The sequence below is a fragment of the Eulemur rufifrons genome, chromosome 9 (assembly GCF_041146395.1).
Source record: "Eulemur rufifrons isolate Redbay chromosome 9, OSU_ERuf_1, whole genome shotgun sequence".
Classification (NCBI taxonomy): domain Eukaryota; kingdom Metazoa; phylum Chordata; class Mammalia; order Primates; family Lemuridae; genus Eulemur; species Eulemur rufifrons.
Window position 1 is genome coordinate 44,939,698 of NC_090991.1, and position 14,105 is coordinate 44,953,802.

Genomic DNA, 14,105 nt, shown 5'->3' on the forward strand with positions numbered 1-14,105 from the left:
AAATGATGATTCAGGAGAAAGTCAACTGACCTGATTAATGTTACTGCTAAAAATATCTTAGAAAAATAAAATCAAGTGGGCTCACCAACCGCAGTTTTATTTCTGGGGTGGAGAACACACAGGCACACGGGATGAGGAAGCTGCTGCTCTAAGAATAGAGCTGGGTGCTATCCAGTCAGCAGCTCTGAAACCCCGTGGGGTCCCCCCCGCCCACTCAGGGGACACTTGTCCGAGGAGACATATTTGAGCCGAACCGACACGGTGGATGCTTCCGAAACTGACTGGGGACTAAAGCAGCTCCCTTTGCAGTCTCAGAGGAGAGGGACTATGGGTGGCTGCCCAGTGCTGGCCGAGACGGTGGCAGGGCTGGAAGGCACCATCCGCCTGGCCCTTAGAGATGGGACCCCCTTGGGGGCACTGCAAAGTGGCAGGTGGTGCGAGTGAGGAGGCTGATGTCTTAGACACTCTCAGTTTTTGTCTTAGACACTCTCAGTTTACCTCTAGCGATACAAACAGTAGGTGAGGCATGCCCTGGCTGCAATCAATAGACCCAGAATGCAGTGCAGTGGTAAGGACACAGACTCCATCCTGGTTCTGCCACCTATTAGCTGTGTGTCCTCTGGCAAGTGACTTAGCCTCTCTGTGCCTTAGTTTTCTCCACTGTAAATGGAAGACAAGAGCACCCATTTCATAGGGCTACTGGGAGGATTAAATGAATTAATGTTTGTAAACCATAGAAAACAGGGCCTAGCACATAATGTTTGTTAAATAAATGGAAAAAAAAATGGGAATCACACAGGAAGTTTCTAAATAAAGGTGGCGACATCAGAACTGGTGGGTGACACACGCCCTCCTTGCAGCAGGGGGCAGTGGCCGACGTGAGGCTGCTCCCAGGCTCTGCCTACGAGCTGGCCAAGTCTGAGTTACACTTCAGGGCTCCCATCGGTGCACGGCAAATCCAGGCAAGCTGGAGACAGACACGAAGGCTTGTCCAACCAAGGACTCAGGGCTGTGAACATAGCTCTGCTGGGTATGTGAGTCCGCAAAGTCCAGTCTCCAAAGCAGACCTGTCCTCACTCTCTAATTGTTTGGGGGGTGCTCTGCACTGCCCTACTGGAGGGCCAGGTGTACACAGGTTTCCCCTCCCTCCCTTCCCTGTCCTTGTCCCAAAAGTCAGCAGGAATCCTGGCTGCTTAGCCCACAGGACCGAGGACAAGGCTGGGACTTGGCCATTTTACTCACCCTACAAGACCAGGGGTCACCGGCTTCCTCTCTCCAAGAAAAGGGGGGCAGGGACACTCCAGAGTTTGGGGAGATGGGGCTCAGAAACAGATCGCTTTTCTGGACTCACCACTTTGGGCTTGAATGGGGGCTGGATCTCCCTGTTCTCCAGTTTTTCCCAGTCGATCCTCCGGAAGAAGGCGTGTTCTCTCACGTCCCTCTCTCCCTCAGGCCCGCAGCCCAGCCGCTTGGCCGGGTGTTTGGTCATCAGCTAGACAGTAAAGGGAGGAAAAGAGAATACTGAGCGACAATGGATTCCCAGAGACAGTGCCTTTCCCTTGCCCGGCTCTGCCTGCGGCCCTGACTTCGTGAACACTGGGTGGCATCCCCGGACGCTAACCGAGTAACTCAGTGGCTCGAAGAGTGAAGCCAACTCACAAATATGACATTGACACTACAGTGACTTTCAAGATAAGGAAACAGGGAAGCAATCAGAACCCACGGCCAAATGGAAAAAGAAGAATTTAAACTGGCATCTTCATACATTATCTGTTTTGGAGCTGCCATTCTATATGTTTAACTGATAAAAAGGCATGCAATCACTACAACTTTCGCGTCCTGAAAGTATCACAGTCCGGTATCACACAGGATGCTGTAACAAGCATCATGTGCCTATTTATCGCCTGAGCCAAAATACTATCAAAGACTCACGGATTGGAAAAATAGATGCTGTGATAAGGAAGGTGACTAGTTAATTTCAATGTGCCCACTGCAGGCTGGAGCGGCAAGCACCGATCACGAGCTCTCCACAGGCAGAAGCCAGTTCTTCCTGAACTTAGCATCTCTTCCAAGTGCTTCCAAGTGATAAATGCTTCCCAAATGATCAAACTCACCAGAAAATGTTAAGAGTGTGTTACACTCCAGTTGGCTAAGTCTGAAAATAATTTTGTGACCTAAAACTTGACCATTAAGAACCAGCCAAGTTACAACCAGTCATTCCATTCTTAGGCATTTCCTCGACCAAAATGTGTTCAGATGTGCACCAAGACACATGACCCAGAAGGTTCACAGCAGTTCTGTTTATAGCAGCCTCAAACCAAAGTGGTAACAGCCCAAATACCCACTAGCAGTAGATACAGAATAGATACAGAAACTATGTATTAAATATGTTCACACAGTGGACTACTACACAGCATTGAAAGCAGGAATATAACCCCACATTGCCACATAGATAAAACCTACAGTCACAATGTTGAGTGAAAGAACCTGGGTCGAGGAGCACCCACTGTGAGATTCCATTTGTGCAAAGTTCAGAGCAGGCAAGGCTGGTCCAGGCGGTTGGGGTTCAGGAGCCTGGCTGTCTTGGGCTGGGGCAGTGACAGCAGACAGGACAGGAGGGGGCTTCTTGGGTGCTGGAAACGGTCCGTTTCCTGGCCTGGGTGCAATCCCATGGGCCTATTCATTTTGTGGAAACTCATTTATCTGCACACCATTTCTGTATGTATGTTATATCCCAAAAGAAGAAAAACCAACAAAGAACTAGTTTAGGCCAAGTGAAGCATGAGACCAAGAACCAAGGTTTTCCAAGGGCCTGTGATGACTTGTGATAATCTCCACTGCAATTTTATGAAAAGAGTTGGAAACAAATGCATTACGATTAGGTGACTGGGCCAGAGTCCCAGGAAGCACTGGGATTTCCACGCATTCTCCCAGCCTTCACATTTCCCACTGTGCCCCGCCTGACACCAAGCCCCAGCCCTCCAAGGCTGACAAGCAGTGGCAGGAGTCTGTGGCATTTCCACCATCTCTCTTGGAAGTGTGGGGAAGGAACTGCCCTGCTGAACCACTTGATCCGAATCTACTTACTCCTTTGCAGATGGAAACAGCCTCCTTGGACAAGGATTTTGGGTAAGAAACGTTGTGCTCCATTATAGACTGAAACAGTTCATCTTCATCTTCACCGTCAAACGGAGGCTATTCCAGAAAAAAGAAGGATGGGAAAATATTTAGGCAGAGTAATTCATTAGCATGGTGCCTGAAGACCCAATTCTGTACCAAGAAACAGACCTGGTTTCTCGGCACACCAGAGATAGCAGAGTTAGCTCAATTAACTTGTGGGTTTATTTGATTATCCTTAATGAGGTTGATGGTTGTGTGTTTTTCATTTTTTTACTTTTTTCCTCTGTCTCTCTAATTATCCCGCCCTGGGCAACTCAGACAATCTTTGGGGAAAATATTTGTGAGTAATGCTTTTAATGATTTGCAAATAAATTATGATTAATCCATTAATCTTGTAATTATGTGCTAAAACCCAATTATGATCAAGTTAAGTTATGGATGGCTTTGTGTTCAGGAGGTGGGGGCAGCGGGTAGAGAGTAACAGCACCTCCACTTGGGGTGAAGGGGACATCAGAAACACAGGCAGAGAGCACGTCCCCAGGAATTCACACTGGGCCCCCTGATCTGACAAGGAGCTGCTCTGCGGGGGCCTGCCGCCTGCATGGTGGCAGGGATGGGAGCCTAGCTTCCATCGGACCCCTCCCTTGTCCTCTTTTACCGGGTTTACAGTCACCAGGCTGAGAGAACGTGGTATGGTGGCCCTGTGGGAACGCATGGCTTTAAAGTCAGGCAGATCCGGACCAGAATTCTAGTTCTACTGCTTCCTAGCTGGTGGTCCAGAGGCAAGTGACTTACCTCTTTACAACATAGTTTTCTAATCTGTAAAACGGGGTTTCTGGTGAGCATGTAAAGTATCTGGTATTTTGTGTTGTACCCAGTTAACTGCCCGATGAAGCTACTTGGAGGGATCATTATTTAAGGCAGAGGAGCTCTCTTGGGAGGGGCTTCGAGAATCCTCCAGGAGGAAAGGCTGAGCTCAGGACGCCCTGCAAGCTTTTCCCTCCAGCGTGTCTTTAATCTTGAGGGATCTGTCAAATTACCTGTCACTCTGGCTGGATGGCACACAGGAGGAAGAGGTCATAGGGAATTCCTCAGTGGTCCCCCCTTTGGCTCAGGTAACCTTGAGCTTAGCATAAAAAAGGCAGAGCAGGAGGGCAGCCCTGTGTTTAATCTTGTGATGCTCCTTCCTCATGGAGGAGTCAGTCACTTTGGCTGACGTGCGTAGGATTCAGAGAGTGATGGTGTTTGGCTTAAATTTAAACTACATCATGGATCAAAGACAACTGTGCGGTCGGCAGGATGTCCCTTCTTACCGGAACCCCTCTCCCAGTGAGACAGACCAGCTGAACCAAGTAGACCCCTCCCCTCAACCACCTCCCACAAATCCCCCACCCTGTTCCTCTGACACCCCAAAACCTGACCTTGGCCCTCTGCCCAGCCCCTGATAGGAGCTGGGCGGGGGGTCAGTACACAGGAGCCAGGCTCCCCCAGGGAATGATGCCAAGTCTATAAACAACCCCACCTGGGGACCAGGTAAGGGAGCACAGAAGGCAGGGTGCCTGTTCCACTGAACTTTTTTTTTTTGGCTTGAAATATAAATAGGCCTCTTTTCTATCTAGTTGTGAGTCCCTGCTATAAAGAAAGTTTAATTTTGTGGAAGCACACAGGTGGGTGAGAAGTAAAATTAGCCTGCCTGCGGGTGACTCAGAACAGGGTAGAGGCAGCCTGTTATGGCCATTTCCATGGGCAGGAGTGCCACGGGCAGGTGGCTGGGAAGTGCCCATCAGGGAGTGCAGGCTGCAGACGCCACCTGTGTCAGCAGGGGGATGTGTGTGTACCCAGCTGAGAGCCATGATGCAAGGCCAGCCGTAGGGTCACCCCACATCTTCCCTGCCCGACACTGTACAACCCACTTCTTCTGGACACCTGTTGCAGGACACCCACAAAACGTCCCATTTTCCCTCATCAGCGATCCATAAATGTGGGTGACTTTTGGCCGAGGAGATTTTTTTTTTTTTTTTTGTTGAGACAGAGTCTCACTTTGTTGCCCAGGCTAGAGTGAGTGCCGTGGCGTCAGCTTAGCTCACAGCAACCTCAGACTCCTCAGCTTAAGCGATCCTCCTGTCTCAGCCTCCCGAGTAGCTGGGACTACAGGCATGCGCCACTATGGCCGGCTAATTTTTTCTATATAGATTTTTAGTTGTCCATATAATGTCTTTCTATTTTTAGTAGAGACAGGGTCTCGCTCAGGCTGGTCTCGAACTCCTGACCTTGAGCGATCCACCCGCCTCGGCCTCCCAGAGTGCTAGGATTACAGGCGTGAGCCACCGCGCCCGGCCTTGGCCGAGGAGATTTTTATGACTAAAACAAACGTAGCGCGGCTTCTGCGCCCCTGCAGGGGCACCGTGCACCCGAACTTGCTGTGCGCATGCTCTCCGCAGCGTGAATGTGCTCTGGAGCGGGGCAGAGGCTTTGCTTCCGGGTCACTGACAGACACCTCACGACATGGCCCGGAAGGCCTCTGGTCAGAACTAGCTACACACTTTGCAGATCTCAGTGCAAAAGGAAAATGCGGGGCCCCTTATTAAGAAACTAGTAAGAGTTTCAAGATGGCGCCAGCAGAGCACTAAACCAAAGGTGTGGGGCTCTTCTGAGCTCGGGGCCTGGGTCACTGCATGGGCCAAATGTGGGGCGCTTCATTGAGTGGTGACAAAGGTACTAGCGAGATTCAGACAGCCTCTTTGGAAGAGCTCAAGTACTAGCAGCAGGAATGCTGCAGGGCCCGAGCCATGGACAATTCAAACCAAAGGCCTAAGGCAAGTGCAGGCGAACCTTTCCCAGAAATCTTTCTCGAGAGAGGCAGCGAGAAGAGCCTCCTCGTTTGAAGCTGCTGCCGCTCCTTTCCCTCCCCAAATATGGAAGACCAGGAATTTTTGGGGGGGGGGGGGGGAACGTTCTGTGCAGGGCGCTGGCCTGCCACACCTGCTCCACTGTCTCATGGCCTGGGGACCAGCTTTGCCAGATGCATTGTCCCCACATACACTAATTTCTGAAATGGAAACAGCTGTATCAGGGATTAGATTCTGTGGGTCAAGGGAGGCTTCTCTGTGCCCCATTGAGGGCAGGACACCTGGATCCTGACATACCCCAAACAATCTTCCTTAGAACATTACCCCTACAGCATATTTCTGGGTCAAAGTTTGCATTCTATACCCCTTTCTGGAGATCTGTATTAACACTTCCATTTTAAAGGCCCTGAGAAGTCCTGCAATAAAGAAAGCTGTTTAACCCAATGTGAATAATTAGCCTGGGATTGGAAGGATCCTCAGAGGCCTCTTAGGCTTATCTGTTGCAAAGAGATTCCTAAGCTATCACAAAAGCCACAAAATCAAATTCTCCTGTGACAGAGCCTCAAAATTCACCCCATATTCCATCTCTGGTGTGGGCCCAAGGAGTAGCGCTTCTCCTGTCACCACATCCCGGGGAGGGGGCACGTCTTTACCCACTGCACTTTTCACCCACTGTGAGTCTATATTTCTAATCGAGGAGGAGGACCATGGGCACGAGGGAAGAGCAGCACTGGTGACAACAGTGATGCTCATGCCTCAGGCTTTCTGCACACCAGGCGCTGTGTGGACTGCTTTGTCAGCATCGCTCACTCAACCCTCAGAACAATCTCAGGATGCAGGGACTAGCCCAGCCATCCCGACCTCAGAGCCTGGGCTCTGTGCCATCATGGGCAATGCCACTTCCCCTTGCTTGCCCTGTAGTTAGCCAGCAAAGGATGACCCCAGCGCCACTCCTGGTAGGGGCAAGATAGGGATGGGTGGGGGGTGCTCGGCTGCTGGTCCTCTCAGCCCACACAGAGGGCTCTAACGAGGTGGAAGAGCGTCTCGGTAAACTTCACAGGGCTGATTCCTATCCTGCACGATATGCAGTGGTGAGTTCTGAAAACTCAGAGGGGCAGCCCCAGGGGCAGAGACGTTTTAAGTCATCGTGCAGAGAGGACTGGCCTCTAGGGTAGAGACCTGGAGTGATTCCCCAGCACTAATGGACCAATGGGAATCGGGTCGGCCTCCCTCACAGCTGCAGGCCTGTGCAGCTTCTGTGCTGCTTCTGGAACTACCTGCCAGGCTGCAGACGATAACCTTGAAGAAGGCAGAAGAGGACTGTCCTTGGGTAAAAGGTAGAGGCGTAGTTAAGCACCTCCTCCCAGCTTTGGAATGCCATCAAATCAAACACATACTTTTTCCTACTGCTTCCTCTGTTGCACAGATATATGCTATTTTTTAATTGTGATAAAATATACGTAACAAAATTGCCCATCTTCACCACTCTTGAGCACACAGCACTGTGGCATTAAGTACACTCACACTGTTATGCAACCATCACCACCATCCACCTCCGCAATGTTTTCATCTTCCCAACTGAAACTCTGCACTCATTAAAACACAAACTCCCCATCATCCTGTCCCTCCAGGCCCTGGAAACCACCATTCTGCTTTCTGTCTCTATGAATTTGACTACTCTAGGCATCTCATATAAATGGGATCATACAACACGTGTGCTTTTGTGACCAGCTTACTTCAAGACGTAGACTATTTGTATCTAGACTGTGCCTCCGGGGATCTAGAATGAGGATAGGCTAGGTAGGTCTCGTGGTGGCAACCAACAACTGAGAACATCTCCAAAGGTTAAGCCAACACATCCTATCTCTTGCTTATGCTACATGTCCGCTACGGTGGGCAGAGTGCTCTGCTGACTGCAGCCACCCAGAATCCAACCCTGATAGAGCGGCCGCCATATTGGTCTCACAGCGCAGGGCTGGAGCATGCGCTCTGGGCGGTCACTCGCTTGCAACTCAGGGCCTCACCCCCAGCACTTCCTCTCCCATCTCATTGGCCAGCGCTGGTCATGTGCCCCATACACTTACATGTAAGCCAGGAAGTATAATCCTCCCACGTGCCAGGAGGGAGGAAGGCCAGAGACACCCGTTGAATAGCAGTAATGACCCTCACATTCAGAAAAGTTCCCTGGAACCCTATTTTAAATTAAAATTATGTAATATTGGGGGCAGGTGAAATCCATGACAGAAGCATCCACGTTCCATTTACCTAAACACAAACACTGCTTTTATTTTTATGTGGATTCTTAGGCTTTCTTACATTCTTTTCAAATTACAATGCATAATTTGGAGTTCTTTGTTTTTCACGGACTGTTGCAAACAGATTTTCTCTGCAGCCACCAGCGTTCGCATTCAGAGCTGAATGCCACTGAGGTGAGACATCATGACCGATCCAGCGGTCCATGGGCACATTTGCAACTGTTTCTAGCGTTGTACTCTAATAACTGATGCAACTGTAAACATCTATGCGTAACCTCTTTTTTATTCTCTGAATTACTTCCTAAGAATAATGTCCCAGGTGTGGCATTATGTAGCCGAAGGATGTGAACATGTTTATGGCTTTTGTTAAGTCCCTCCAGGCCACCCTGGAGCATTCTGACAGGTGAGCACTTGCTCTCAGGCAAGTCAATGGTGAAAAATTATGATCATACTCTTTTTCCTTTCCAGTAATTCCAGCCACCTAGCTTGGGGACAGTGGGGCTATTGTGTCACCGAGGTACTTAGTACATACCCATTTTGGATGGTTTCTCTCCCCTCTTTCCCCCATTTGCACGGTTATTTTTTAATTTCTACAAATCTGGACTCAATATTCCCAGCTAAGCCACCTGCTAACAAGACTTGGGTTACCTTAAAAATTTTCTGAATGGGTTACATTCCCCTCAATCCTTAACAATATGTAATTTTTGAGTTTTAAACAAAGAGAAAGAGTGATGGTTCATACTTTACAATATGATTTTTTTTTTTTTAAGAGATGGGGTCTTGCTTTGTCGCCCAAGCTGGAGTACAGTGGCATGATCATAGCTCACTGCAGCCTTGAATTCCTGGCCTCAAGCAATCCTCCCACCTAGCCTCCCGAGTAGCTGCCGTACAAAATTATTCCTAAATTACTTACTAGAGTAAGTGGCCATTGGCACCCTGCCATGTTTATTTGCAAATCACTGATAACCTGTGGTGGGGGGTGGGAGAGCACCCACAGACAACTCAGGCTGAAGTTCTTAGATAAAGTGGCAATTACTGATTCATCAGGAATGAAGACAAAGCATAAATAACTGGCAGAGAGGGACATAAAGAAGAGAGGGCCGGTCCCTTTATGATGAACACTCTGAACATTCTGAGCTGCGACATGCTCATTAGAGTGCTGGGTAAATACTATTTATGCCCCAAAAGTGATCATATTTGTCAAGCAATTCAGCAACTGAATAAAGACTCAGGCTGTTTATGCTTAACTGTCCCCTTGGCTGCTGACAATAAATAACATAAATGAGAAGAAAATAAACTATTTTTTTCCCTGCTCAACTTCAGCCGTGTGTGATTAAAGAGGACCAATTTAGGCCACAGCCCCATCAACAACTTTATAATTAATCTTACTTTTCAATAACAGCATCTATTCCCTTGGCTGGGTCTCTGACACTCCTGGAGCTTTGTGAGCTGTGGGTAATACTCTTGGAGCCTTTGTTATCCTCTCCGGGCTGAGTCACGTCCTAGGAATAGGTTTAGATTTGCACTGAGGTGTCAGAGAGGAAGATGAAGAAGGGGCTCTGAATGAAAGTACTGTGTTTGCAGCAGGCAAAGTGAAGATTTAACAGAAGAAAGGCTGTTATCTGTACCCACCATGGCACCAGAATGTGAGATGCCTTTAAGGTGTCATTTTTGAAGAATATCACCATTTTCAACAGAGATTATGAAGACTTCAAGGGATGCACACAAGGCAGGCTAATTGGCACTGAGAAGCAGGAGGGAAATGATGGGAACACTCTGGAATGTTATGGACCCACTGGGTGCGGAGAGCAGGAACCCAGTGCTCTGTGGGGCATGAGCAAGATCAGAAAACCTCCAAGGCAGGCCTGGAAATCCTCTCAGGGCCAGGACTTCCCAATGCATCCCAAGGGGGACTTTCGGGCTGGAACAGAGCATTCCCTGAGCTCTCCCCTAGGAGATGAAGCCCCAGGAAGGCTTGGAGAGAAGGAAAGCCAGGCATCAGGAGGGGACAGAAGACGTTCCCGCAGGCCTGTGTTTTGAAGTTCTAGTCTGTTGGCCGGCAAAGAAAGTGTCAACTCATGTTAGCTCTTGTAAAGTGCCCTTGGAAACGGATCCCCACTATGTTTCCATACAACCAGTTTCACTTGGCATATGCAAATGTGACCCTTAATGAAAGCAGGGTTTGTTTTCTGGACTCAAGAGTTGAACATTCAAGCGGGATCAAGGAAGGGAACTTGGCTTTTTGTGCCTTCACGAACAGCATGGTTCCTGGGGGCTGGCAATTTGGAGTCAAATTTTATTGTCGAAATTTTAAAGAAGGGAAATTAACTTCAGGCGCAGGCAACTTGTGTTTCGCCAGCTGCTGTTTCACTGACAGCAGCTGTCTATAACCTGCCTTTCCATGTTCATACACTGAGGTATTTGGCCTAAGAAAAACATTTTGATTAGAGGGGGAAGATACCTAAATAAATACTGAATAAACAAACCAGCCTTTTGATGTCAATCAAGTCTCAACACCATTGAGAAATAATGATCAAATGCAGCCTAGTACCTTAAATCTTTCATGGTCTAAAAGATTGTTTTAGTATCTAGGAGATGTAAGGCATCATGGAAGAGACAAAAAGGAGAGACCATCCATGGCTGCCCACCTACAGTGAAAGCCACTACTTTCTGGATGACCTGGAGCCTCTTCCTGTCTGTCCTCAGGCATCTCACTCTGCCTCTCTAGCTCACTCTGCTCTGGCCATGCTGGCAGCTTCCTCCCCTGCTCCTGCCTCAGGGCCTTTGCACCTGCTGTTCCTGCTGCCTGGAATCCCTTCTCCTGAAATGCACACAGACATTCCCTTACTTCCTTCTAATCTCCACTCAATTTTATCTTCTACGTGAGGCCCTCTCTGGCCAACCGAGCTAAAATTTCAACTCTCCCTCAACACTGTCTTCTCTTCCTGCTTCATGACTCTTCATCTTAGCTTTTCTTAGACATACTATGTATTTTCTTCATCTAACTTATCTACTACCGCTCCTCCTCTAAGCTGTAAGCTTCACAAAGGTAAGGACTTTTGTCTGTTTTGTTCACTCTTGTCGCCGCACATCTAGTAACCACTCAATAAATATGTGTTGAATGAATAAATGAATAAGTCAATGGATTTGACATGTCAGAAAGGGCGACTTTTTCCTCCAGAAACAAAGAATTCTTTGAGGGGAAGCTCTGCTGCATAACAATGGGCATTTCTCCCCATTGTCTCTTACTCAGGCTTCTGGCTACGGGCAGGCAAACTCCTTGGCGCTAGTACTTGAGCACTGGGAATTAGAAAAAGCTGCCCACTACAGAATGGCAGGGACCTGGATGTTTACGAACTTGCTCCCCCATGCTGACTCTTGGACTTGCTGTACGTCCACCCTCTTTATGGCTAAGTGGGACCAAGTTGCCAGTGGAATGTAGGCAGAAGTGATCCGTGCCACCTCTAGGCCTGGTCCCTGAAACACTTTGTGTGACTGTCTTTGTGTTCTCTTTGTTGGCTGGCTGAAATGAGGGGGGACCAGTGGCGAGATCTAAGGCCCTGAAAGGTGGCGGAGCCGACGGATGGAGGAAACCTGGATCCCTGAATGACCGTGTGGGTCAGCGCCCCACCCCCCAAGAATGTGCCATAAACCTGTGCTATGTGCTGGGGTCATTTGTGAACACAGCTAGTGTGACTTATCCCGATGACACAGATGTTAAGGCCATGGGATAACCTGGTTATCTGATACACGTCACACCCTAAGAGAAACTTAATTTACCTTTCTTAACAGCAAGTTCAGCCTCCCTGGACTGCTGTGAAAATGACAATGAATTGCCAAGGGTGAGACAGGAGGAAATGGGAAGAAGCTATTAAAACACTTCTTCAAATGTAGCTGTGTTCTTCTTTTATTAATAATAATACCAATTATACACCTGGGCATCACTGTAGACAAACTTGCAGGGAACCATCACCTGACCCCAGTTTTGAGATCCTGAAAACTTACAGAGGCCATCGCTGTCAGCAACGTGCAGGGGACTTGTGTTTATACTGTGAAAGCTACACGGTCTACACTCCAGGCTGTAGCTTTCAATTTTTGTGCACACTGAGCATAATCTACTTTTCAAGGCCGAATTGCGTCCTCTTTCACCTGGGTCAGGGAAGTCACACCAGTATCAGCCACGCTATGCCGTCAGGTCCTGCTCTCAGTGCCCCAACAGAGCTGAAGTATTCACATGATACTGCAAGAAACAAACATGAAAATGTGGCGAAACATTACCTGTCCGGCTAGCATCTCATACAACAGGACGCCATAGGCCCACCAGTCCACGGATTTCCCATACGGCTGATAAGCGATTATCTGTGTGGAGACAAATACATCAATTACATTTAGTGGTAAATCAGACAGCCCGTGTCAAACAGGTGGGCATGTATATATTCAGTTCAGGCAGATGGGGTGATGATAAGCTCTGTCTTTGATTTCTACACCAAGGGAAGAGGGTCCCTCCAATCAGACACACTAAGAACTATCACCCCACGATTCAGTGCCCAAAACCTGTTTTGGGACTCCTCTTCTGAATCTACCTGGAGACCACAGCACTGTTTGAAGGTAGATTTAATTATCCTAATTAATGGGAAATATGTGGACACCGAAGTAGATTTGATTGTTAGAAAAAGCCAGAGGTCCTTCAGAGCTAGGGTCTGACACATAAGATGACCAAACTATGTAACAGAGTTTCACCAAAAGTAATGAGGATAATGATGATGATGAAGAAGAAGAAGAAGAAGAGTAGGAGGAGGAATAACTAAAGTAAAAGTACTAGTTTTCTTGTGTTGCACACAGAGGTACAGTGATATACGTTCAGTCTGTTGAATGACTAAAGTTTTAAAATGTTTTGAAAGAGGCATAAAATAATCAAATGCAATATTTGGACCTTATTTGGATCTTGATTCAAACTAGCCAACTGTAAAAAAGAAATTTTGAAACAATTCAAAAAATTAAGATACAATGTGAATATTGGATATATTAATTATCCAATTATTATCCATTAATTATATATTAATTAATGATATTAAGGGATTATCATTTACTTTGTTAGGTAGCATAATGGTATGGTGAACAAGTTAAAAAGTGTCCTTTTCAGTTAGAGATGAATGTATTTATGGATGAAATGTATGAGATGAAGTATTTAGGGGTGAAATGACATGCTAAATTTTATTAAAAAATTAAGTAAAACGGGCGGGGGGAATAGATGAAATGAGTTGGCAAAATGTAGGCAGCTGCTGAAGCTGGGTGATGGGCTGCATGGAGCTCATTCTACTCTTCCTTCTACCCTTGTGGCTGTCAGAAGTACTCGGACAATTCTATAACCTCCCCTCGTGGAAGGGAGTAATAGGATTAGCATTTCTAAGCATGACGTGGCTTACTAAAACACTGGCTCCCTTACCTCTCAGGTGAGCTGTGTACATATTGCACACAATTCCCAGATCCGTGGATCATGCCCCAGGGTTCCAGATGAAGATGTACTAGCAGGTACTCAGAACAACCATTCCACCATTTTACATATGCCTTTGACATGTTCTAGGATTTTTTTTTTTTTTTAATGGCCCAGAAAGTCCAATTAAATGTCTTGGGACATAAGAAAACTTTCTGCATGTCTGCCCACCTTTATGCCTTTAATGTATTACTCGTATTTCTCCATGAAGAATGAGAAACATAAGCTCCTACGGTTTGCCTAAGTGTGGGCAGCAACCAGGGGGCTCCACGTTTGGAATTGGCAGCTTTGTAGCTCACCTCCTGGACAAGACGATGATAACGAGAGGAACCTACAAAAAGTCTCTAATTTCTTTTACTACCTGTATTCGTTCCTGCGTGTTCTTTT

The 14,105-nt window shown here is 47.5% G+C and overlaps 1 protein-coding gene across 3 annotated transcripts in view; it reads right to left on the minus strand.

The window, feature by feature from the left end:
- PRKCA (protein kinase C alpha) overlaps positions 1–14,105 on the minus strand; it is a 379,706-nt gene that overhangs the window by 11,555 nt on the left and 354,046 nt on the right. For 2 of the 3 annotated variants that reach the window (XM_069482791.1, XM_069482789.1), the window contains 3 exons: positions 12,503–12,583; positions 3,088–3,195; positions 1,352–1,492 (listed from right to left, as the gene is read on the minus strand). In XM_069482791.1, coding sequence (XP_069338892.1) covers positions 1,352–1,492; positions 3,088–3,195; positions 12,503–12,583 — 330 coding nt within the window. Of the gene's footprint in view, positions 1–1,330; positions 1,493–3,087; positions 3,196–12,502; positions 12,584–14,105 lie in introns of all 3 variants that reach the window. The other variant, XM_069482790.1, reaches the window with a different exon arrangement.